This window comes from Lissotriton vulgaris, chromosome 2_1, assembly GCF_964263255.1.
Source record: "Lissotriton vulgaris chromosome 2_1, aLisVul1.2, whole genome shotgun sequence".
NCBI lineage: Eukaryota > Metazoa > Chordata > Amphibia > Caudata > Salamandridae > Lissotriton > Lissotriton vulgaris.
The window spans coordinates 1,468,052,796-1,468,077,314 of NC_141687.1; the positions used below are offsets into that span (position 1 = coordinate 1,468,052,796).

The 24,519-nt window shown below is 47.1% G+C and overlaps 1 protein-coding gene across 3 annotated transcripts in view; it reads right to left on the minus strand.

Moving 5' to 3' along the window:
* Window positions 1-24,519, minus strand: part of LOC147732765 (uncharacterized) — a 428,345-nt gene that overhangs the window by 129,391 nt on the left and 274,435 nt on the right. For all 3 annotated transcript variants that reach the window (XM_086957330.1, XM_086957328.1, XM_086957329.1), the window contains one exon: window positions 15,523-15,630. In XM_086957330.1, the coding sequence (XP_086813456.1) occupies window positions 15,523-15,630 (108 nt within the window). The remainder of the gene's footprint in view (window positions 1-15,522; window positions 15,631-24,519) is intronic.

Genomic DNA, 24,519 nt, shown 5'->3' on the forward strand with positions numbered 1-24,519 from the left:
AGGTGCTGGGAAGTGCGCCACAAGGCACCAACATCAAGGTGCGGCCCTAAGCAGCATGGTCAATGCATGAGGAAAAAACAAATAAAACTTCCATTCCATTGCCGTTAAGACCTAACTAAAGCACAAAGGGCAAATTAAAGACTCAATTAAAGACACTCAGATTGGCAGGCCCACAAAGGGACATGGCCAACTTCACACAGAATGGGGAAGCTTCGCTCAGACACCGGTTCCCCAACATCTACGTCAACGCAAAGCACCTCCGCAGTTACTAATAAGCAGCAAAGAGACGGTGAAGCACCCCCTGCATTGACCATGTCGGCAAAACTGGACGAAGTTTTAGAAGCTATTGAACACTATAGGGTCTCGATGGAAGAAAGATTTGGCACTCTGGCCACGGACCTTAACTTAACTTGCGCAATGATAACTGCAAACTTGCGGACGGAGTAAAGGCAATAGCCACCCTGCAACCACAAGCTAAAACGCAACAAGAAACACTGCGGACACTGCTAGACTGGATGGCGAACCTAGAGGAACACCCAGATGACCTTGAAGGGTTCTCACGGATATGCAACATTCGCATCCTAGGCCTTCCAGAAGGCATAGAAGGGACAAATGCCATTGAATATATGGAAACCTGAACACACTCCTTCAGGAAGGATACAGACCTTATCGCTTTGTTCTCAATAGAAAGGGCACACAGGGTGCTAGCTCATCAGCCACCTCCGGGCTCCCCACCCTGTCCACTACTTGCTAAATACCTTCACTACAGAGGTGCAGTACTTCGTGTTGCCAGACAACATGGGCCCATCCGAGAAGAAAACAAACACACACTGCTCTTCCCAGGTTATTGCCGAGCAGTGCAGTGACAACGATCCTGATTCTTGGGAGTAAAACGTCTCCGCCAAGAAGTAATCCAATACACACTGCTGTTTCCAGCAAGACTAAACAATTATGTGTGATGGATCCTCCACATTTTTCACAGATCCAGAGGCAGCCATGACTTAGTGGATCAAAACTGCCAAAACCACTCTAGCTCAACCTTCAAAAACATCAAATGACTTCAAAAGAAGAACAATCAAAGTCGCCCCAAGAGACAAAACACGCTCCAGATCCATTGGCCCGTTTCCAACTTATAGGGTCCCTAGACCAAGAGCAAATTATTGCTGAGCACAGGTAGCAGTGGAAATTGAACCCGCCTTACCAGCAACAGACGACGACAGGGGGGATGTATGACGTTACAACGCATACTTTTACAACGCCTACCTTTACAACGCATTTTTTACACCGCAACATCCATTACAACGCATACCATTACAACGCATGCCACTACAACAAATTCTTTGAAACTACCTTTACAACGCATTCCACTACAACGCATACTACATTTACAACGCATACCATTACAACGCATAACATTACATTGCATGTAAGGTAAGTATTGGATAGTGTAGGGGTAAAATTTACTATTCTAACTCCATGGGGTGCAACAGTAGGGTAAGTGTTGGATAGTGTAGGGGTTAAAATTACTATTCTTACTACAGGGGGTGCAACAGTAGGGTAAGTGTTGGATAGTGTAAGGGTACTATGTGTTGTAATGCTATGCATTGTAATGGTATGCGTTGTAATGACTGCGTTGTACTGGCATGCGTTGTAGTGGTGTGCGTTGTAGTGTCATGCGTTGTAATGGTTGCGTTGTAAATGCATGCGTTGTAATGGATGTTGCGTTGTAAAAGTTTCGTTGCAATGGTAGTGCGTTGTAAAAGTTGCGTTGTAAAGGTTGTTTCCCCGACAGGGGCCCCCATATCGTCACATTGGAAGAAGGCGGCAGTGGGTCCCAAACAGGCTCTGTGACCCCAAGATCAGTGATGCCGCAGACAAAAGATGCACTTATATGAACAGTAACTATTACTAACCAAGCACCTATCTCGCATAACAAATAACTGTGAGATAATGCATGAACCAGCACCACACGCTGCGCATGCTAAGCCACTGACAGAGCCCTCCAAGTACATAAAAGAAACAAATGCAGCCCACATAGACAAGGTGGATATGCAGCCAACTAGACCGTACAACACATTAGAGTTTAACACCTTGGCTGCTAGGCGTTTCCCCCCCCCCCCCCCCCCCCTGTGCTGGAAATTGCCATTTTGCTGGTGTCATGACGAGCTCAGCTCGTCAACAGCACAGCTCAACTGTGCATCATGACGAGCTGAGCTCGTCATGAGCATCGAAAGGGTTAAGTGACATTCAATGTTTGGATTTACCACATGTTGCGGTAGGTCCCCAGCATTGGGAATATCTCCCACCCCAGTTAACACCTCATTTTGCCACCCACTAATGCACTGAAAGTATGTCCCCACATGGATGAGAGAGATAAACATGTGCGTAGCATCAGAGCCTAGAAAAGTTCACATACAACAAACCCGGCCGCGCCCCATTGCAACACCCAAATCATAGCATTCAATAAACCTCATGGCGTAAAAAAAGGTGATATTAAAATCCTCACACTAAATGTGCGAGACATGCATACAGCACGCAAGAGATATGCAGTGTACGCCTACATAAACTGACAGAATGCGCAGACTGCAATGCTACAAGAAACGTATTTAACGATGGGAGAGCTTGACAAATTATGCATGCGCTGGCAAGGTGCATTCTGCATACTCTGCATTTGCATGTGGAGTTCTCATTTGGCTACGAACAGGGGTTCAATTCCAGGAACAATCTTGAATGATCGATGTGGAGGGATGCTAAACCCTGTTAGAGGGACTCCTAGACAGTCAACCAATTTTGCTGGGAAGTAGCTACACGTCAAACACAGAGCAGGGAAATACTGGGACTCCCTTTCCCATGCACTAGCCCAATATACTGCCACACCCTGGGTACTAGGAGGAGACTACAACTGTGAGCAAAATATCTCCCTAGACTGATCCCACCCACCACATCCGTCCTCCCTGGCCATAGCACAAACAGAATAGTTTACTGTATGGATGAATCACTGGCCAATGGTAGACGCATGGCGCATTAAATACCCTAACACCAGACTATACTCCTTTCACTCTACACCAAATGAGCTCAGGGTCCGCCTAAACTGATTCCTTTGCTCCTCACTCATTATCCCTATGGTCCAGGAGACGGAGTACCTGGGTTGTATTCTAGCTGATCATGATGCCCACAAGCTAACTAGCATGGCAGCCCGCTTTCGCCCCAATCCCCACCTGCCGCTTACCACGTGAATGTCTGGAGGACCAGGTGTTCAAGCAAGAGCAAAAATACACATTCAGATAACATCCCCGATAACCCCAAACAGGATCCACTAGAGCAGCGGAATGGGACGTGTTCAAGGTGCTGATAAGAGGGACATGCATCCAACACATCTCTGGAATGTGACAAAACCTATAACGGCACATACTAGAATAGGAACGGAAACTAGCAACACTGACACAGGCAGCAGATAAAATTATGTGACACTGATGCAGGTAGCAGATGCAACAAGCACTGGCGTTGCCAATAGGTCTCGCAATAGGAAAGTTTGAGCTATTGGTTGTGTAAATGACAAAGGCTTTTATGTATTCTAAATGATAACAGTGAAAGGCATTGTTATTTGCCATTGTAATAGTTCCACCTGTCGTACTGCGCGATCTATTGGCAACGTGAGTGTTGTTCGTGTGTGAGTGGCGTTGTGTGTGTGAGTGGCGTTGCGTGTGTGAGTGGCGTTGCGTGTGTGAGTGGCGTTGCGTGTGTGAGTGGCGTTGCGTGTGCGAGTGGGGTTGCGTGTGTGAGTGGCGTTGGCTGTGTGCGAGGCGTTGGCTGTGTGTGAGGCGTTGGCTGTGTGATTTGTGTTGCCTGTGTGAGTGGCGTTGGCTGTGTGAGTGTTGTTGGCAGTGTGAGTGGCGTTGCATGTGTGAGTGGCGTTGCATGTGTGAGTGGCGTTGCATGTGTGAGTGGCGTTGCATGTGGCAGTGGCGTTGCATGTGTGCGTAGTTGAGTGGCGTTGCGTAGTATAGTTGCGTTGCGTTGTTGAGTGGCGTTGCATGTGTGAGTGGCGTTGCATGTGTGAGTGGCGTTGCATGTGTGAGTGTCGTTGCGTAGTTGAGTGGCGTTGCGTAGTTGAGTGGCATTGCGTAGTTGAGTGGCGTTGCGTAGTTGAGTGTCTTTTAGTAGATGAGTGGCGTTGCGTCGATGAGTGGTGTTGCGTAGGTATGTGGCGTTGCGTAGGTGAGTGGTGTTGCGTAGGTGAGTAGTTTTGCGAAGTTGAGTGGCGTTGCGTAGTTGAGTGGGCAGCGTTGCGTAGTTGAGTGGCGTTGCGTATGTGAGTGCCGTTGCGTACTTGAGTGGCGTTGTGTAGTTGAGTGGCGTTGCGTAGTTGAGTGGCGTTGCGTATTTGAGTAGTGTTGCGTATTTTCGTGGCATTGCGTAGTTGTGTTGAGTAGTAGCGTTGCGTAGTTGACAGTGGCGTTGGAAATGCAATAGGTCTCGCAGCATTAGAGTTAGTGCTTTTAGAATTGTTTATTTTTTTTCTTTTTGTAAATCTTTAGCTTTTTTGTTCCCTGTAGCCAATGGTAAAGAATTACAAATTAAAAAAGCCCTAAACAATTCTAAAAGCTCTAACTCAAATGCTCCGAGACTTATTGCACTGTGTGAGGGTGAGGTGTTGAGGGTGAGTGAGGGTGAGGGTGTGTGAGGGTGAGTGAGGGTGAGTGAGGGTGAGTGAGGGGTTGAGGGTGAGTGAGGGGTTGAGGGTGAGTGAGGGGTTGAGGGTGAGTGAGAGTGAGGGTGGGTGAGGGTGAGTGAGGGTGAGTGTGAGTTAAGGCGAGTGTTTGAGGGTGTGTGAGGGTGAGGTGTTGAGGGTGAGTGAGGATGAGTGAGGGTGAGTGAGGTGTTGAGGGTGAGTGAGGGTGAGTGAGGGTGAGTGAGGGTGAGTGAGGGTGAGTGAGGGGTTGAGGGTGAGGAGTTGAGGGTGAGTGAGTGAGGGTGAGGGGTTGAGGGTGAGGGATTGAGGGTGAGGCGTTGAGGGTGAGGTGTTGAGGGTGAGGTGTTGAGGATGAGGGGTTGAGGGTGAGTGAGGTTGAGGTTTGTTGAGTGAGGATGAGTGAGAGTGAGGGTGAGTGAGGTGTTGAGGGTGAGGTGTTGAGGGTGAGTGAGTGAGGGTGAGGGGTTGAGGGTGAGTGAGGGTGAGTGAGTGTGAGGGGTTGAGGGTGAGTGAGGATGAGTGAGAGTGAGGGTGAGTGATGGGTTGAGTGTGAGGTGTTGAGGGTGAGGCGTTGCGGGTGAGTGAGGGTGAGGGTGAGTGAGGGTGACTGAGGGTGAGGTGTTGAGGGTGAGTAAGGATGAGTGAGAGTGAGGGTGAGTGAGGTGTTGAGGGTGAGTGAGGTGTTGAGGGTGAGTGAGGGGTTGAGGGTGAGTGAGGTGTTGAGGGTGAGTGATGGTCAGGGTGAGTGAGGGTGAGTGTGGGTGAGGTGTTGAGGGTGAGGTGTTGAAGGTTATTGAGGTGTTGAGGGTGAGTGAGGGTGAGTGAGGGTGAGGAGTTGAGGGGGAGGCGTTGAGGGTGAGTGAGGGTGAGTGTGAGGTATTGTAATTGAGTGTGAGTGAGTGTGAGTGAGGGGGTGTGAGGGTGATGGGGTGTGAGGGTGAGGGTGTGTGAGGGTGTGTGAGTCTGAGTGTGAGTTATTGTCATGGAGTGTGAGTGAGTGTGAGTGAGGGGGTGTGAGGGTGATGGGGTGTGAGGGTGAGGGGGTGTGAGTGTGTGAGTGTGAGGGTGAGCGAGGGAGTGTGAGTGTGAGTGAGTTGTTGCGGTTGAGAGTTAGAGTGTGTGAGGGTAATGGTGTGATAGTTATTGTGCATGTGTGAGGGTGAGGGGATGAGGCTAAGGCTGTGTGAGGCAGAGTGGTGTTGATGTAGATAGAGTGTGAGGGGTGTGAGTGGGTGCGGCTGTCCGGTGTAGTGAATGTGAGCTTGTTGTGAGGGGTGTTATTTTTTGAGGGGAGTGAGGGTGTGTGAGTGTGTGTGAGTGTGAGTGTGTGTGAGTGTGTGTGAGTGTGTGTGTGTGTGTGTGTGTGTGTGTGTGTGAGTGTGTGTGTGTGAGGCTGAAGGTGTGTGATGGTGTATGAGGGAGATGTTGTGTTAGTGTTATTGAGCGGGTGTGAAGGAGTGTGATAGTTTTGGTGTGTGAGGGTGATGTTATGAGTGTGTGTATGTTAATATTAATTAAGTAATATGTGTTGTCTTTTACAAAAGGTGTCAGATGTTCCCTTTGTATTCCTTCTGTGTTATGTGTATATTTTTGTATGTAATGTAAGTGTGTATGTTTTGTACTAACTGTGTGTTATTTTTTTAACGTGTTTTTTTGGTGTCCCTTTTTTTTTTTTTTTTTTAAATGGCCGACGTAATGCGTCACTTCGACGTTGTCTATGTTTAGCGGTCTAGTTTATTTTTGTGTTGTGTGTGTTCTTTTTTGTTTACGTTTTTTTTTAGCCAATCGGAGCGCGACGTTTTTGACGTAGCGTTCCGATTTGCATACGTCAACGGTGGAATTCCCCAGAGATCGAGAATGTTGGTGCGCGGAAGGCGTGTTCTTGTTCCTGTGGTGTTGCTGCGTCATTTGACAGGTAAGAATGTATTCCAAAGCTTTTTTTAATGTAATGTAATGTAGTATATATACTATGTTTAAGTTAAAGACTTGCGAAATGTTTTTTTTTCGCTCGTAATATTTGTAAATGTTTGTAATGTAACGGAAAGTTTAGTTTTTTATTGTCGATATGTAATGCATATCTTTTGTTAAACTGTAATGTAATGTATTATTTGCTGTTTTTTGTTATTTGACGTACAAAAGCTGTTTTTCTAACTTTGCAGTTCTAATTTTTTTTTAATATATTGATGTAAGTTGTGTCTGCATTATGTTTTCGTGTGATGCTGAAGTAGCCGGATTATATGTTATTGACGTACTTGATGTATGAAAGGAAACTTTGTGTCTTTGCTGACTTTATTTTTCGTAGCAATGTATGAAGTAGATGTACAGTGATGTAATGTTTTTTTTGTTTGCTTTCTGTGAAAGAATAGTTCTTTTTTCGTAATATGTTTCTTATATTAGAACTAATTACGTGTGAATAACTGCTATTGTTGTATGCGTACGGCTTTTTGTGTAACTGTCGACTATTGTCTTTAATCCGTCCCATTTTCAGGATGAATAGTGCTTGTTTATTGCCCCCAGAAAAAGTTGGCTGTTTCCGAATAGTTGTATTTTAGTAATATTTTTCTTATATTAGATGGAATTCCGTGTGAAGATGTGTTATTGTTGTATGCGTAGGGTTTTTAGTGTAACTGTTGACTATTGTCTTTAATCCGTCCCATTCTCCGGATGAATAGTGCTTGTTTATTGCCCCTCGAAAAAGTTGGCTGTTTCACTGTTGTCTTTGTACATCCTCGTCCTCGCTTCCTGCCACATATTTGTATTTGTTTTGTTTGTGTAATATTGTTGTAATATTGTACGAATTTGATTTACTTTTTGGCCCGAAGCCTGATTAACATCCTTGCATCCTTTTCGGTCAATTTTGGGAAGTAGATTTTGTGTCTAACGTATCTTATGCAGTACTCCGTAGACCCCCTTTTTTTCCGTCGTGATTTTTTTTTATGTGTATGAAAATGGCATAACATTCCTAAATTTGCAGAGTGGGTGAATGATGCAGAGTGGGTGAATGATGCATAGTGGGTAAATGATGCAGAGTGGGTGAATGATGCAGAGTGGGTGAATGATGCAGAGTGGGTGAATGATGGAGAGTGTGTGAATGATGGAGAGTGGGTGAATGATGGAGAGTGGGTGAATGATTGCGAGTGGGTGAATGATGCAGAGTTGGTGAATGATGGATAGTGGGTGAATGATGGATAGTGGGTGAATGATGGAGAGGCAGAGTGCGGCCGCGTTTTTGAGGGTCAGTGTGGGTAACTGAGGGTGAGTCGTTGAGGGTGAGTGAGGGTGATGTTGAGTGAAGGTGAGGGTGAGGTGTTGAGGGTGATGGTGAGGTGTTGAGGGTGAGTGAGGGTGAGTGAGGGTGAGGGTGAGTGGGAGTGTTATTGAGGGTGAGGTGTTGAGGGTGAGGGGGGGAGGTGTTGAGGGTGACTGAGGGTGAGGTGTTAAGGGTGAGTGAGTGTGAGGTGTTGAGGGTGAGTGAGGATGAGTGAGGGTGAGTGATGTGTTAAGGATGAGGTGTTGAGTGTGAGTGAGGGTGATGGTGAGTGTAGGTGAGGGTGATGTGTTGAGGGTGAGTGAGGGTGAGGGTAAGGTGTTGTGGGTGAGTGAGGGTAAGGTGTTGAGGGTGAGTGAAGGTAAGGTGTTGAGGGTGAGTGAGGGTGAGATGTTGAGGGTGGGTGTGGGTGAGGATTTGAGGCTGAGTGAGGATGAATGAGTGCGGGTGAGTGAGGTGTTGAGGGTGAGGTGTTGAGTGTGAACTGTTGAGGGTGAGTGAGGGTGAGTTGTTGAGTGTTATTGAAGGTGAGGGTGGGTGAGCGTTACTTAGTGAGGGTGAATGAGTTGTTGAGGGTGAGGTGTTGAGGGTGAGTGATGTTGAGGGTGAGTTAGGGTGAGGGGATGCTGTTGTGAGGGTGATGGTGAGTGAGGGTGTGCGAGGGTGAGGGTGTGAGGCTTATTGAGAGTGTGTGTGGGTGTGTGAGGATGTGTGAGAGTTTGTGAGGACGGGTGTGTGTGAGGGTGGGGGTGTGTGAGTGTGGGGGCATGTGAGGGTGTGTTGTTGAGGTCATGAAGGTGAGTGTGGGTGAGTGTGGGTGAGGGTGAATGAGGGTGAGGTGTTGAGTGTTAGTGAGGGTGAGTGAGGTTGAGGGTGATGGTGAGTGTGAGGTGTTGAGGGTGAGTGAGGTTGAGGTGTTGAGGGTGGGTGTGTGTGAGGAATTGAGGGTGAGTGAGGATGAGTGACAGTGAGGATGAGTGAGAGTGAGGGTGAGTGTGGTGTTGAGGGTGAGGTGTTGAGGGTGAAGTGTTGAGGGTGAGTGAGGGTGAGGTGTTGAGGGCGAGTGAAGCTGAGGGTGGGTGAGCGTTATTGAGTGAGGGTGAGTGAGTTGTTGAGGGTGAGGTGTTGAGGGTGAGTGATGTTGAGGGTGAGTTATGGTTACGGGATGATGGTGTGAGGGTGAGGGTGAGTGAGGGTGGGCGAGTGTGAGTGTGTGAGGCTTATTGAGAATGTGTGTGGGTGTGTGAGGATGTGTGATTGTTTGTGAGGGCGGGTGTGTGTGAGGGTGGGTGTGTGTGAGTGTGCGAGCATGTGAGGGTGTGTTTTTGTGGTCATGAATGTGAGTGTGGGTGAGGGTGGGTGAGGGTGAATGAGGGTGAGGTGTTGAGGGTGAGTGAGCGTGAGTGAAGTTGAGGGTGATAGTGAGTGTAGGTGAGTGTGAAGTGTTGAGGGTGAGTGAGGGTGAGGGCGAGGTGTTGAGGGTGAGTGAGGGTGAGGTGTTGAGGCTGATTGAGGTTGAGTGTGATTGCGGGTGAGAGTTTGAGGGTGAGTGTGTCTGACTGAGGGTGAGGCCTTGAGGGTGAGTGAGGGTGATGTTGAGTGAAGGTGAGGGTGAGGTGTTGAGGGTGAGTGAGGGTGAGGGTGAGGTGTTGAGGGTGAGTGAGGGTGAGTGATGGTGAGGGTGAGTGAGGGCGGGTAATTGTGGGTGAGGTGTTGAGGGTGAAGTTATTGAGGGTGAGGTGTTGAGGGTGAGGGTCTGAGAGTGAATGAGGGTGAGGTGTTGAGGGTGAGTGAGGGTGAGGTAGTGAGGTCGCACTCTGATGTTTATATTTTCTCTGACTTGGCTTTTGCTTGTGTTTTTTGGACCCGTATGTGACTTGTTTTGCCGCTATGCTTTTTGTTTTGGTTTGTTCATTGTTGTAGTTAAAAGTATTATGTATGCACTGTTTATGTTCTCTTTGTGTGTGTTTTTGTTATATTTTGTACATTTCAGGGAATGAGCTGCTACGATCGACAGGTAATGACAATTTTATTTTCATATTATTAAAGAGTGTCTTTGTGAGTTATTAGACTTTTGTTTATGCATTTGCTTATTGTAATGTTAATGTAATTATTGTTTTAGGTCTTGCTTTGTTCGCACTTACTTTCTGTCTGGCTCCTTTCATTAGAGTATGTTTTGTATTTTATCAATGGCTGCTATTTCGTTTTATTTGTTGCCATGGATTGAGTTCCGTTTTGCCGTACGTGTTTTTCGGTTGCACTTGCCTTGTGTTTAGTATTTTTCTCTTCCACGGCATCCCTGATGTCCATTTGTGCAGCATGCAGCAATAGCACATTATTAACATTCGGCACCCCCACAGTACCATTGAGCAACATCAGATCATCACTCTTGCCCACTAGAGCCGTATTTAGCACACCACCAGTCTCATTTAGACATAGTACTGCAGTACTGTACAGCAGCAAAGCATGCTTGTCTTGCTGTAATTGTGTGTGCAACGTAAAAAAAGTTGTTCTAAAGCGTGCACTTCCGGCTGGTGGTGTGTGTGACTGTTGAAAGCGTGTCCTACCGAACCGCTATATGGGAAACACCGCCAAGGATTTAGGACAGCATTTACCTGTGGAGGCCCATCTGTGGGCTTTGAATGTTACCAGCGGTTAATTGGTGCACAGATTTTTTCGGGACTTCAGCACCCAGTATGCCCCGCAGTTTCCCGATGGAGCAGCCCATCAGTGGGCGTGGACTTTGGCATTGATTAAATTGGGACTGAACCGGAAATAGCACACACTGTGCTTGAGAGCCTCTGAGGAAGAAGGGAAAACCTTTGAAACGCGTCAGGCTATATCTCTATGACACAGCTGCTAAATGGAATCTGCAGTTATATTGCTTTCTATACCTGAATAAAAGCTACGCTTTGTGACGGAGTTAGAGTGCGTGCTCATTCCTTTGGGCAAACTGGGAGCTTCAATATATATATATGCATTTTTTTCCAAAAATTGCTCTAAGATCCCAGAGTGAGTGGCATAATTTAGTGTTTGTGACTAACGCACAAGTTACTACTTGTGTAACGATAGATCTGTAAGAGACATCAGTTAGTGATAGATTCCTTACCTTAGAATATTCCCCAGGCGTCAGACTGGATCCGGGTCCGTCACTGGCGTCGTAAGCACCGGGATGACGTCACGAAGGCTACTTAGGTGCCACCCATGCACGCTGACATCAGTTCTGTACACGACTTTCCGCGCCGAAACGCAGAGCCATGCAAGATACTGACCACTGGTGCATAAAACTAGGGCCCTAAAAGGGGATGACCTTAACCCTAGTAATCAGTTCGCAGAACGGAGAGGATGGGTGGAGCGGTAAGGAATCTATCACTAACTAATGTCTCTTACAGATATATCGTTATACAAGTAGTAACTCGTGCATCTGAAAGAGACATGGTAGTGATAAGATTCCTTACCTTAGAATAGATACCCCAGCAATACCAACCCCGGTGGTGGGTCTGCAAACAAGATTACACCAAAAAGTCACGGAGCATAGAACGGCCAAAGAAGCTGTCTCTCCGGACCGGACAATCAAGGTAGTAGTGCGTGGTAAACGTCTGCCACGAGGCCCAGGTAGCTGCCTGACAAATGTCCTGCAAGGGGACACCACGTCCCAAGGCAGTAGTGGCTGCCGCTGCCCTGGTCGAATGGGCACGCAGCCCCACAGGAGGCTTCTTCCTGGCCAAGGAGTAACATGCGTTGATGCACAAAACGACCCACCGTGAGATGGTCCGTTTGTGCACAGCCCGACCTTTTTTGGCGCCCATGTAGGTAACAAAAAGCTGATCATCCACCCGGAACTGCTGTGTACGCTGCAGATAGAATGTTAGCGCACGTTCTGGGTCCAGACGGTGGAGCCTCTCCTCTTCCCTGGAAGGATGTGGAGGTGGAAATAAGGTGGGCAAAGTGATGGTCTGCCCGATGTGGAAGGGCATAACAACCTTTGGCAAGAAAGAAGGACGGGTCCTTAAAACCACCTTGTCCGGATGAATAGACAGGAAAGGAGGTTTGGAAGAAAGGGCCTGGAGCTCACTCTCCCTTCTGGCAGAGGTGATAGCAACCAGAAAGGCCGTCTTTAGAGTGAGAAGACGTAAGGGACAGGTATGAAGTGGCTCAAAAGGAGCACACATCAGAAAAGTCAAGACCAGATTCAAGTGCCACTAAGGCATTATGAAGGGTACAGGTGGAAACATATGCGTAATGCCCTTAAGAAAATGGTTATCAACCAGGGACTTAAAAAGAGAAAGCTGATCTGGAAGCCGTAGAAAGGCAGAGACGGGCGAAAGATAACCTTTGATAGTGCCCAGAGCAGAGCCCTGCTGAGCCAAAGAAAGAAGGAACAGAAGAACCTCAGAAAGAGGGGCAGAAAGGGGATCCACAGTCTTCGCTGCGCAGCATAGTACAAATCTGTTCCACCTGCAGGCGTATACCGTCTTAGTGGAGGGACGCCTGGCAGCCAGAATGACATTACAGACTTCGGGAGGAAGATCGAAAGGTGTCAACTGTCGCGGCTCAATCGCCACGCATGGATGTGGAGGCTGGACAGGTTCGGGTGGAGGACGGTCCCCTGCTGCTGCGACAGAAGATCCTCCCGAAGAGGCAGACGGATCGGGGGATCGATGCTCATTCTGAGTAGCTCGGGATACCATACTCTTGGAGCCCAGTCCGGAGCCACAAGAATGACTTGGGTCCGGTCACGCCTGATCTTCTTCAGCACTCTGGGCAGAAGTGGTATAGGCGGAAAGAGGTACAACAGACCGCACCTTCACTCTCGACGAAAAGTGCTTCCGAGTGAATGCCGCCTTGGAAATTCCAACATGCAGAACTGATGACATTGCGCGCTCTCTTCGGTGGCGAATAGATCTAACCAAGGCTCTCCCCACTGCCGAAAGAGACCTTGCTCCACGACCGAGTTCAGACGCCGTTCGTGATCCATCATGCACCGGCGGCTGAGTTTGTTCGCCCTGGTATTCAGAGAACCTGCCAGGTGTTGCACCACCAAGGTAATGCTGTGATGTTCCAGCCATGCTCAGAGGCGCAGAGCCTCCTGACATAGGGTCCAGGACCCCACCCGCCCTGTTTGTTGCAATACCACATGGCGGTGGTGTTGTCCGTCAACACCTGCACTACACTTCCATGGACAGAGGGAAGGAATGCCTTCAGTGCAAGCCGGATTGCCCGCATCTCCAGAAGGTTGATATGGTGCCAGGACTCCGCCGGAGACTAGAGGCCTCTGATCTCCGCCTCTCCCATGTGGCCTCTCCATCCCAGGAGGGACGCATCAGTCACCACTGTGTGCCCCGGTTGGGGAAGGAAGAGGGATCTGCCACTGATCCAATCGCAGTTCGTGAGCCACCACTGCAACTGTCGTGCAGCTCCCTCAGAGATCTGGACGTGATCGGACAGGTGGCCCTGATGCTGTGCCCATTGGAACTTCAGGTCCCACTGCAGAGCCCGCATATGCCATCAGACATGTGTCACCAGCAGGATGCAGGAGACCATCAGGCCCAGAAGCCGGAGGGTCCTCCTGATTGATACCCGGTATAGAGGATGAAAGAGCGGAATCATAGCCTGAATATCCCGGACTCGCTGCTTGGGAGGATAAACCCGAAACAGCGTTGAATCCAGAAATGCTCCGATGAAGGGAAGCTTCTGAGAGGGACTCAGGTGCGACTTCGCCACATTGATGGAGACCCCAGCAAATGCAGGAGGTCGGCCATAGTCTGGAGGTGGGAGACGACTGCCTGGGGCGAGCCTGCCTTCAACAGCCAGTCGTCGAGGTAAGGGAAGACTGACACCCCTGACCTGCGCAGATGAGCTGCGACCACCACCATCACTTTCGTGAACACCCGAGGGGCGTTGGTATAGCCTAAGGGGAGCACAGCACGGCAAGGGATGTGAACATAAGCGTCTTGCAAGTTCAACGCTACCATCCGGTCTCCAGGGTCCAGGGAAGTCAGGACTTGAGCCAGAGTCAGCATCTTGAACTTCTCCTTCTGGAGGAAGCGATTGACAACCCGGAGGTCCAAGATTGGGCAAAGGGGAACGACTGTGGCCGGGGCCGAACCGAAGCTGCATGTCAATGTGGATCCTAGGTCGGAACTAAATGGTCTGAGAACCGAGGCAGGGGCGGGATAAACAGCACCCAGTGCAGTGCCTGTGGCAAAGCCAGGGGCAGCGCAGGGGCCGGAGCCAGCGGTGCTGCACCTTGTAGCGCTGGAGCTGAGGGCGCTGGATCCAGTGGCTCCAGGGCCGGCGCCAGAGGCGGTGCCGCCAGGCCAACAGGATCTGGACACGGGATTGCGAGGTCTGCAGGCGCGCCGGCGGGAGGCCGAGGCCTAAACAGGCGGTCCATGGCAGTAAGAAATTCTTGCATTTGTTCGGGAGTTTCCGACGAACCCGAGTATAGCGGGTAGGCCGCGGGACTCCCAGGCTCCGGAAGAGCCACAGGGGCAGAGCCCTCTGTCCCCCTCGTCTGCCTCCGAAGAGCGACGGGGGGAAGTCAGAGAGCGAACACGCTTCTTCGACTTCTTCTTATGCCATCGTTATTGGAATCTGAAGAAGAGCCAGAGGAGGGACGGCCCGGTCCCAGGAGCGGTCCCAAAGAACAGCCCCTAGACCCGGAGCGGCAGTGAGAGGAGTGCCGGACCTACAGCAACTTCCGGCGTCGCTCCTGCAAGGCCTTTGGGGCCATGGCACGACAGTCCCGACAGTCCCAGGAGTCATGGTCGGTCTCCAGGCAGTAGAGGCTGACATCATGAGGGTCCGCCACTGACATATTACGGCGGCACGACCCACAAGACTTAAAGCCAGGCATCCCTACGTGCACCAGAAGAGAAGGAGACAAAAGTCTCAAAAAAGTGGTCAAAAATTGACCGAGGTACGTGCTCAATCTGGATCTGCGCTTTCGGCGCAGAAAAAGAAAGAACTGATGTCAACATGCATGGGTGGCGCCTAAGTAGCCTCCGTGACATCATCCCGGCGCTTACAACGCCAGTGACGAATGCTGAGCCGCACAACGCCACCTACCAGCACGCAGGGGTACTGCTAAGCAGAAAACTGTCTGAATCCAGTCTGACGCCTGAGGAATATTCTATGGTAAGGAATCTATCACTAACGTGTCTCTTTCAGATAAAGATTTTATGGAGGAGAACCCCAGTTTAAGTTTAGCTGGCTGGTTAAAATGTTTGTCGAATTATCTTATTCATGAGGCAAGAACATCTTGTTGCATCCCCACAGTATTAAAATAATCTGGTTCGTGAATTTAAAGCTAATGGACCTTCACTTTCATAATGCTTTATAGGAGATCTTTAAAGCTGTTACGGGGAAATAAGCTGATCATGGTGGCAGGCCTATGAGAGCCAGAGGAGAAATGTCTTTTTATCAACACCAATATCCCACTAAAGGAACTTCTTCATTAATGAGGAAGCTTTAGATTCTTATAGAATAGCACAACCATCTTCTAGATGGCACACTGAAATTTTGTTTTCAAATGTTTGCAGCAAGACGCGTCCCTCACCTGCACCATTAGAACTTTCGCCTCTTGCACAGTCTTGGATATTAATTGGATAGGTCTCCCCTTCTTCATTAATGCCAATCGATGCAACAGCTAATGCATCTCCAGATCCTGTAATATGAACAAAAATATTTTTAGTATTTTTCAAAAACTACACAAATTGATTAGTTAATATTAGTTCATGCATGCAAGATTACTCAAAGAATAAATGAGAAAGCACTATCCATAACTGAAGGATAATAACATAAAAATAGTGGTAGCTGTTTTACTGGTGTGCTCTTTAATATTGCTCATTCTGTTCTTAAGCCCTTTCTCTACATATACCAAATAATTAAGGTTTCCCTATTCTTGGGCCTGATGAACTGCCACTTTTAGCAATGAAAAAAGATTTTGTTAACCATTAAATAAGAACTTCTCTGGATGTTGAATTTGTTTGGTTCACAAAAATTTGAGTATATAAAAAAAAACTAACCTATGGGGAACTAGGATTTAACGAAAGTTCTTTGTTATCATCTTACTAGAAAAAAGACTCTTTTCTAGAGACCGCTCACCCACCAGAGTTTCCCCTAAGTGGCATGCTTCATCATTGGGGTTCCTCTCAAACTTCTACGGATTGAGGCATGCTGCAATTTGCAAATACGTAGGGGCACTTAGTTTTGGACTATGTGAGGTGCAGTGATGTGGAGTGGAAGGAAGATAAGTTAAAAATACCTAACTAGTGAGCAACTATTTTATTCCCGCCCCTAGCTGGTATGGTTAAAATTAGGGGTTAATACCAGAGAGAAACCTAACCTTAATGAGTTTAGTTCCCCTAGTATTGTGTCTGTGTCAACATGTTTCGAGCTTTCCGCCACAAGCTCTTCATCAGGACTACACGGGGTCTAGCCCCGTCGCCACCAATCCTAATAAATCCTATAATGAGGATACAGTGAGTATACAGTGTATACACCTAATGTGTATACACAAAATACATACGGTTACTTAATACTCTGTATCTGTAAAAGAAGCAAAGAGATACATTAAAAACAACTGCTGCCCACCGGACAAGCCGGCAGGCCATATAGGCTTGTAAATGCTTGCAGCTCCTTATCTAGATCAATGCACCCGTATATAGTGGGTGCACTTAGTGTCTATGTTGTGTGTTTATCTAGTGTGAAGTGAATTTGTCACACTCGATGTCAGTGAAAACTCACTTAATGAAACTAGTGAGAAAAGTCACCACGTGACAAACAACACGTAAAATACATGTAGTATATAAGGACACGTACTTCTATTTAGGCAATACTATTGCCTCATGGTCAACAACAGGGGTAGAGTGGCTTGCAGTGACACCCTAGAAATGGAAATAGGACACTAATTTAGCCATGTTGTTCTAAAGATAAAAAGATAAAAACCGGAGGAAGGTAATTCTTCACCGGAGTACAGCAAGGCCACCTTCTCTTTGTACTTACTTCATCAAAGCACGCCTCTCGGTTCGTTACCTACTTCTGTCCCTGGAGACCGCATACTAATGCTGCGTCTGCCGGCTTGCTATTTGAAGGTCAAGGTTTCTAGGCAGTCTTGGTACCCACTTTCCCACTACTGGAATGAGCTATGTGTATTCCTGGCAGAGGTTTATTGGACAATTCATTACACTACAAGATGCAGGATACAACCCAATGAAAAACAGATTGTTTTGAAGTGGCTGGAGTCTGACATATATAATCGTAGTTGATAAAGGGTTTTTATGGAACGATCAGCTTGTAAAGAATACATCAATAAAGAAAACTTGCAGGAAAATGGTTTGGTTAGCATAAATTTGGTAAGACCCTAGGAAGAAAAGAAGGAGGATTGTCATTAATACCGTATTTGCCATGAACACTGTATAGGGTTCAACTTCCAAAACAGTTTGAATTTCACTAATCCTTCAAGCTTAAGTAATACCCACTAGACTGGTGGACATTGAAGGCAGATGCTACAATGATCCATAAGTATACGTGCAAAAGACCTACTAATTTTGACTAAACTATACTGACATTCCAAGGAGGACAGGGTGCCCTTACTGGAGGAGAAACTTACTTCACAAATTCAATAAGGAAAATATACTCAATATGAAAGACTAGGAAGCTTCAGTTGAAGGTCATTTAGCTTCTCTTAATCTGTCCATGCAAGATTGGGGAAGATTTAGATTACCATACTCTCTGAAGTCAAGAATTATTGGATATTTGAACCTGCATTTTGTTGTGGAGTTTTGGTCTGCCCTGCAATTTCTGACATGGGTTCACAGACCTATATGGCAGGTCTGGATACCACCGCTGCCTTGGTCTCTCTGTAACAGTGATGACTATTGCAGTCTGACAATTTCTGAGCTTCAAGATTAATTTTGGTATTAAATGGTATCAGAGGAAAAGCAGAGGGTAATATCCTTGACAAAGTCATTAAAATGGCACTGCACTGGGGGCTTTAATTTGGAAGCCTGGATGTGAAGTCCTGGCATTATCAGACATAGCAACAAGATCTAATTTCGGACAGGTCCATTCTATGAATAATTTTTTAAGCACTCCGTTGTTTAGAACCCCTTTGTTGTTTTCTTCATAAAACAAGCTTAAGAAATCCGCCTCTTGGTTTAGGATTCCCTGTAACAACTGCTTTCAATGACAGACCTCTGGACAAGGCCTACATCCAGATCTTTGCATCTCTAATGAGAATTGTCTTGATCTTGTGCCTCATTGTTTGTTGAAGAAGACCACTGCTGTTGTGTTGTCTGTCTGATTAAAGTTCCTGTTCATTACTGGATACAGAAGGAAGGTCTTGAGAGCCGGATGGTCTGTTCTGAGTTCCCAGACATTGTTGTGATGATTACTTTTTTGATCAAAGATCTTGCACAGTGGGAACCCCTAGATGAGCTCCACAACCTGACTGTGAAACTCAATCATTTGTGTTGGAAGTTAATGTTGAAAAGGGAGACTTGTAGCAGATTTGCTCTTTTGTACTACCAAGAGAGACAGGTTGTTTTTGCTACTATTAAGTTGAGAAGATGGTTATACCAGTTATTCTCCTTCGGAGACTACTCATCTTCAATACATTGGTTTCATATGTAGTTCTGCATTTGAGACCAATGACATGTAGTAGGTCATCAAATCCAGTACAGAGTAGATTTGGTGGGCTGTAGGAATGGGAGCATTCAAAAGAATATCTCTCAAAGAGTGAGCCAGTTTAGTAGAAGCAGTTATTAGACCCTAGTAAGCCATCGGTATCACGATTTCGGAAAAAAACACCTAATCCACATTGTTTTTAAATGCATCTTCACTGGTGTCCTTCTCCCATACTAGTAGGTAAATACCACTCAGCTGGACTGGGTACAGAAGAAACATGCTGGCAACAGACAGCGGATGTATGAAACATTAATTTCAACAACATCTCAGTATTTCCTTTTAAGACATATTCAAGATACCCATGAATAAAAGATATCTTTAGAGTTAACCTAGAGGTATTTTAATTTTATTATACCTGGATCCCAGCAATACTCCAGTTGATACTTATATTGAACTCACTCAAAAGGTTGAGTTCGTCTGAGTAGTATTAACTTACTAGGATTGGAGAAGCATACCAATAACAAAGCATACCACAACAATGTGAATATCTTTAGATACCAATGACTTACTAGGGGCCTATTAACCACGTTCAACTAAACTGTTGCATTCTGTTGAGATATTGTATAGATGGGGAGACTGGGCAATAGGTGCTGTCGTGTAGTTCCTATACATCCTATACAGGATCTGCGCGTTTGGATAACAAACTATGGGATCGGTGGCAGACTGATTCTGTGCACCCCCACCGGATATGTTAGCCTGTGTGGATCAGCTAACTTACAGTGCCACTAGAATCTCCTCTTATCGGGGAGAGAAGAGTTCTTGGCAACCTCAGAATATGACAACCCTGATCCTCCAGGATCGTGGAAACAATATACTACTTTTTGCTCAGTCACTTGTGCTCACTTAGTTTGTCTCAGAGATACACAGAATGAACAGGCTGGGCGTTTTCAATAAGAATGTATTGAACAGTTGTATTGTATTGTATTGTATATTGGATTTATATAGCGCTTATCACCCAGGGGTCTCTAAGCGCTTGCCTTGCGAACCCGTCCTGGCTTTTCCCTGTGAGATAGCCCATACAGGGCATCCCCAAGGTGAAAGCCAGGCATCCCGCCGTGGGGGGCCGTTGTGGAGATTAAGCAAGCTTAATGCCCAGAGTTGCAGAGTGTGAACCCATGATTAGGTCAGGCACCGAAGCGAGAATTATCGAGTCCGTGGACATTTGAGCTCAAGACCCTGCCGCGTCGGGAATTGAACCCTGGTCCCGGGTCTGACCTCTGCTTCAGGGTCTGCCTGCTCTAACCAGTGAGCCACACTTCTCCACAGTTGTTATTCTAGTGTAGAATAGATGAGCTACAACAACCATTAGACAGTAGCAGAGATATATGATTAGGAAGCACAAAGAAAGTAAATGGATGGTATAACTCTACCAACTTGCAATAAGAACATAAGTTACTTACCTGTAAACTGTGGTTCTCCAGTATTGGTGTCTTTCATAGATTCACATGCTTGAATATTCCCCGTCGTCAAAGTGGGAGTCCCACGGTACATAAAATAGCAGTAATATATGCATATATAAATAAAAATCACCATAATTACATATATACATACATATAATGCAGTAAAATATCCAAAATGTAAAAGTACCATAGAAAAGAATAGGCCCATAGAAAGCCTAAGGGAGAACTCACTTTAGTAACATATCAGTGTCATTATGTATTGGTCCAAATTCTAGCCAATCAGGCTGTAGCTCCCTCTAGAACCTTCTCCTCAGAAGCTTAAGTCCTCAGAATTACGTAGGACAAAGTAACCAAGAGTGCCTGAGGAGAAAGGAGCCTCTGAGGGGAGGAAGGGAGGGTCGCATGTGAATCTATGAAAGACACCAATACTGGAGAATCACAGTTTACAGGTAAGTAACTTATGTTCTTCTCCAGTATTAGGGGTGTCTTTCATAGATTCACATGCTTGAATAAGAGTAGAAAGCAGGAAATCAACATATAAGTCATAAAGGTAACATAAGACTCCAAGCATACAAGATCATATCATTTAATATGTAATATATCAAAATTTAAGAGAAAATACCTTTATGACTGGAGGCGGGTGTCAACAGAGGCTCACCTTATTGGAAAAGATTCCGCAGCACCGCTTGTCCCACTGCCGCATCTGCGTTGTCTGTTGATTGCAGACAATAGTGCTTCGTAAAAGTATGGCTGATCGACCACGTAGCAGCTCTGCAAATGTGCCGTAGAGGTACCCCCGCAAAGAGGGCAGTAGAAGTTGACACAGCTCTAGTTGAATGAGCTCGTACTGGAGCAGGAAGGGGCTAATGGTAGAAGAAATCCACCTAGTAATAGTCTGTTTGGTAACAGGTTGTCCTTTGCAGATCGGGCCATAGGCCACGAATAGTTGGTCCGATTTCCTGAATGGTGCAGTACGCTGAATGAAAATCTTGAGACAGCGTTTCACATCCAACGAATGCACTGAATGTTCAGAGGGAGTTCGTGGATCAGGAAAGAAAGTCCTTAGAATGACAGGTTCATTGAGATGGAAATCACTTGGAACTTTCGGGATAAATCTTGGATTAGTACGTAGCGTAACAGCCTCATTGGAGAACTGGCGAAAAGGAGGCTGAATTGTGAATGCCTGTATGTCACTGACACGCCTAGATGATGTCAAGGCGAGCAACAGAGCAACTTTCCACGTGAGGAATTTTAAGTCTGCTGAGTGGATGGGCTCGAAAGCAGGTAGGAGGGGCTGAGACAAAAACAGATTTAGGCGCCAAGCAGGTGGACGACGACTAATGGGTGGAAACATCCGGAAGAGGCCTCTGAAAAACTGTTGGATGATTTTAGAGGAATACAGTGATGTGGAACCTTCATGACGGAAGCGGGAAAGTGCTGCCAGAAACACCTTAAGAGTGGAGTGAGAAAGTCCCGGCTTTGCAAGGGATAGGAAGTAAGGTAGGATCTGTTCCGGTTTGGCGGTCATTGGATCCAAGGCTTTGGTGTGGCACCAGCCACAGAAACTCTCCCACTTCAGTTGATAGGTTTTAATGGTGGATGGAGCCCGAGCGTGCGCCAACACTTCCCTGCAATTTGCGTTGATGGTTAGACGTGCCAATTCATTGTGTTCAGGTTCCAGGCATGGAGCTGGAGATATGCCGGATCTGGGTGGCAAATCTGCCCTTGCTTCATCATGAGGAGGTGAGGCAGAGGATGAAGCGATATTGGCTCGTTCTGGGAAAACAAAAGAAGGTCCGGGAACCATGGGCGTCACGGCGACTTGGGTGCGATCAGGATGACATGACAGGGTTGAAGTCTCATCCTGTGCAACAGGCGCGGAATCAGAGGCGGAGGGAAAGCGTAGATGAATTAGTTCGACCAGTTAATCGAAAATGCATTCCCGCTCGACTCTCTGTGGGGATGACGACTTGCAAAGCGTTGGCATTTCCTGTTGGCGGCAGTCGCAAAGAGATCCATCTGCGGCTGGCCCCACTGACGGAAAATTAACTCGAGAGTTGGTTGGTTGAGTTCCCACTCGTGATTGTCCGAGAGAGACCTGCTGAGTGAATCCGCCAGAACATTGGAAACACCTGGCACATGGATGGCTGTAAGATGAACTTGATGATGAATCGCCCATTCCCACATCTCCTGTACTTGTCGGGAAAGCAGAAGGGACCTCGTGCCGCCCTGCTTGTTTAAGTAGTGCATGCTGGTGGTGTTTTCTGTCCTCACCAGCAGAGATTGGCCCTGCACTATCCTCTGGAAAGATTTCAGGGCAAGGAAGATCGCAAGAAGCTCTAGGCGGTTTATATGCCAAGTGCGCTGGATTGCAGTCCACTTCCCTTTTACAGACATTCCTACGAGATGCGCTCCCAATCCTCCAGGGACGCATCGGTTGTGAGCGTCAGAGTCGGAGTTGTATCTTGAAAAGACCGACCCATGGATATGTTCGGAGGGTGAGCCCACCACTCCAGTGCCACCTGAATGCGGGGTGTGAGAAGGATACTGTCGTTGAATGATCCTGACATCTGTTTCCATTGCTTGTCTAGTTCTTCTTGTACGACCCTCATATGTAGCCTGCAGTCGGGGATCAACTGTATACATGAGGAAGCCATGCCTAGGAATGATTGCAACATCTGGACTGAAACGTACAGCTTTGACTGCAGGAATCGTACCATCTTGAGCATGCGGTCTTGTCTTTCCTGGGAGACGAACACTTTTGCCAGCCGAGAATCCAGTGAGGCTCCTACAAAATCTCTCCGCTGTGACGGGCGAAAGTGTGACTTCTGGCAATTGATGGAAAGGCCCAAGTTTTGAAAAAGAGAGATGCAAACCTGAGTGTGCTGATTTGCCAGCTGGAGGTTCGGAGCCTTTATAAGACAGTCGTCCAGGTATGGATAAAATTGAATGCCTTGTAGGCGCAGAAAAGCAGCTACCGGGGCCATGATCTTGGTAAAGACCCTCGGTGCTGAACATAGGCCAAACGGCAGAACTCTGAATTGGAAATGTAGGTGTCCGACTGTAAAACAGAGATACTTTCTGTGCCTGGGATGAATCGGCACGTGAAAGTATGCGTCCTGGAGGTCGAGCGTGGAGAAGAACTCTCCGGGATTGAGATAATTTAAAATTTGGAGCAAGGTCAACATTTGAAATGTTTTTGACGTGATGAATTTGTTCAGGGTCCTTAAGTCCAAAATGGGGCGCCACTCTCCCGACTTCTTCTTGACTAAAAAGAAGCGGGAGTAAAACCCCTTGCCTTGCTGGCCTTGCGGTACCACCTCGATAGCACCTTTTCTGATCATTAATTTGACTTGAGCCAATAGTTCTTCGAAATGGGGAGGGGGCGGACCAGTTGGAGGGCGATTGAGAGGAAATTTTTTAAACTCCAGGGTATGTCCTTTTGAAATCACATCTAGGACCCATTGATCGGAGGTGATGTTGGACCAATTCAAGATGTAGTTGGAGATTCGTCATCCAATTTTTACAGTCTGTGGAAATTTGACGCTGGGACTGTCACTGTTTCTTTGCATTTGAACCACCTCTGTATGTGGTTTTCCTCTGGTATGGTCTGGAGGAGGTCTGTCGATTTTGGGACTGGTAAGTATTCCTTTGACGGTTTTCATTGTAGGAGCGATATTGGTTTGATCCACGAAAAGTGGAAGAATTGCCGCCTTTACCACGTGCTCCTCGAAATGGCCGTTTTTTATATTGGGGGGTTCCTAACGCCTTGGCCGTATCTGTATCCTTTTTAATTGATTAGAGGACATCATCGACATGTTTGCCGAAGAGCGAATCACCGTCATATGGTAGATCGAGTACTCTAGCCTAAACCTCCGGGCAAAATGCTGTTGATTTTAACCAGCCTTGACGCCTCAAAACAGCAGCCCCAGCCAATTGCCTGAACCCCGTAGAGGAGATATCAACGGCGCAGTCAATGATCTCTGAAGAGATCTTTTCTCCCTGCTGAATGATGGCTTGTGCTTCCGCACGGATGGCATCCGGTAATTGTGGAAGTAATGCTGCAATTTCGGACCACATTTGGCGGTCATACCGCCCAAGAATAGCCAAGGAATTAGCCGGCCTTACAGTTGTGGCTGCCATGGTGGTAAACTTTTTCCCTATGGAGTCCAGCTTTCGGCCTTCCTGATCTGGGGGAGATGTGAGAGGTGTGGCAGGATTGCGGGACCTTTTTTGAGCTGTCTGAGTAATGACGGAATCCGCCTTAGGCTGTGATACTAGGCAAGCCGGAGAATCTTCTGGCGCTTTATACTTTTTATCAAGCCGAATTTGGTCGCTCCATCAATTTGAGACCTTCTTTCCAGATGTGGTCGATTATCGGAATAGTGTGAGCTTGCCTTTGAGGTAAGTCTTTAAAATCGTAAAGAAAACAATCAGTCTGTTGGACTTCTAAAGTGAGGTGAAAC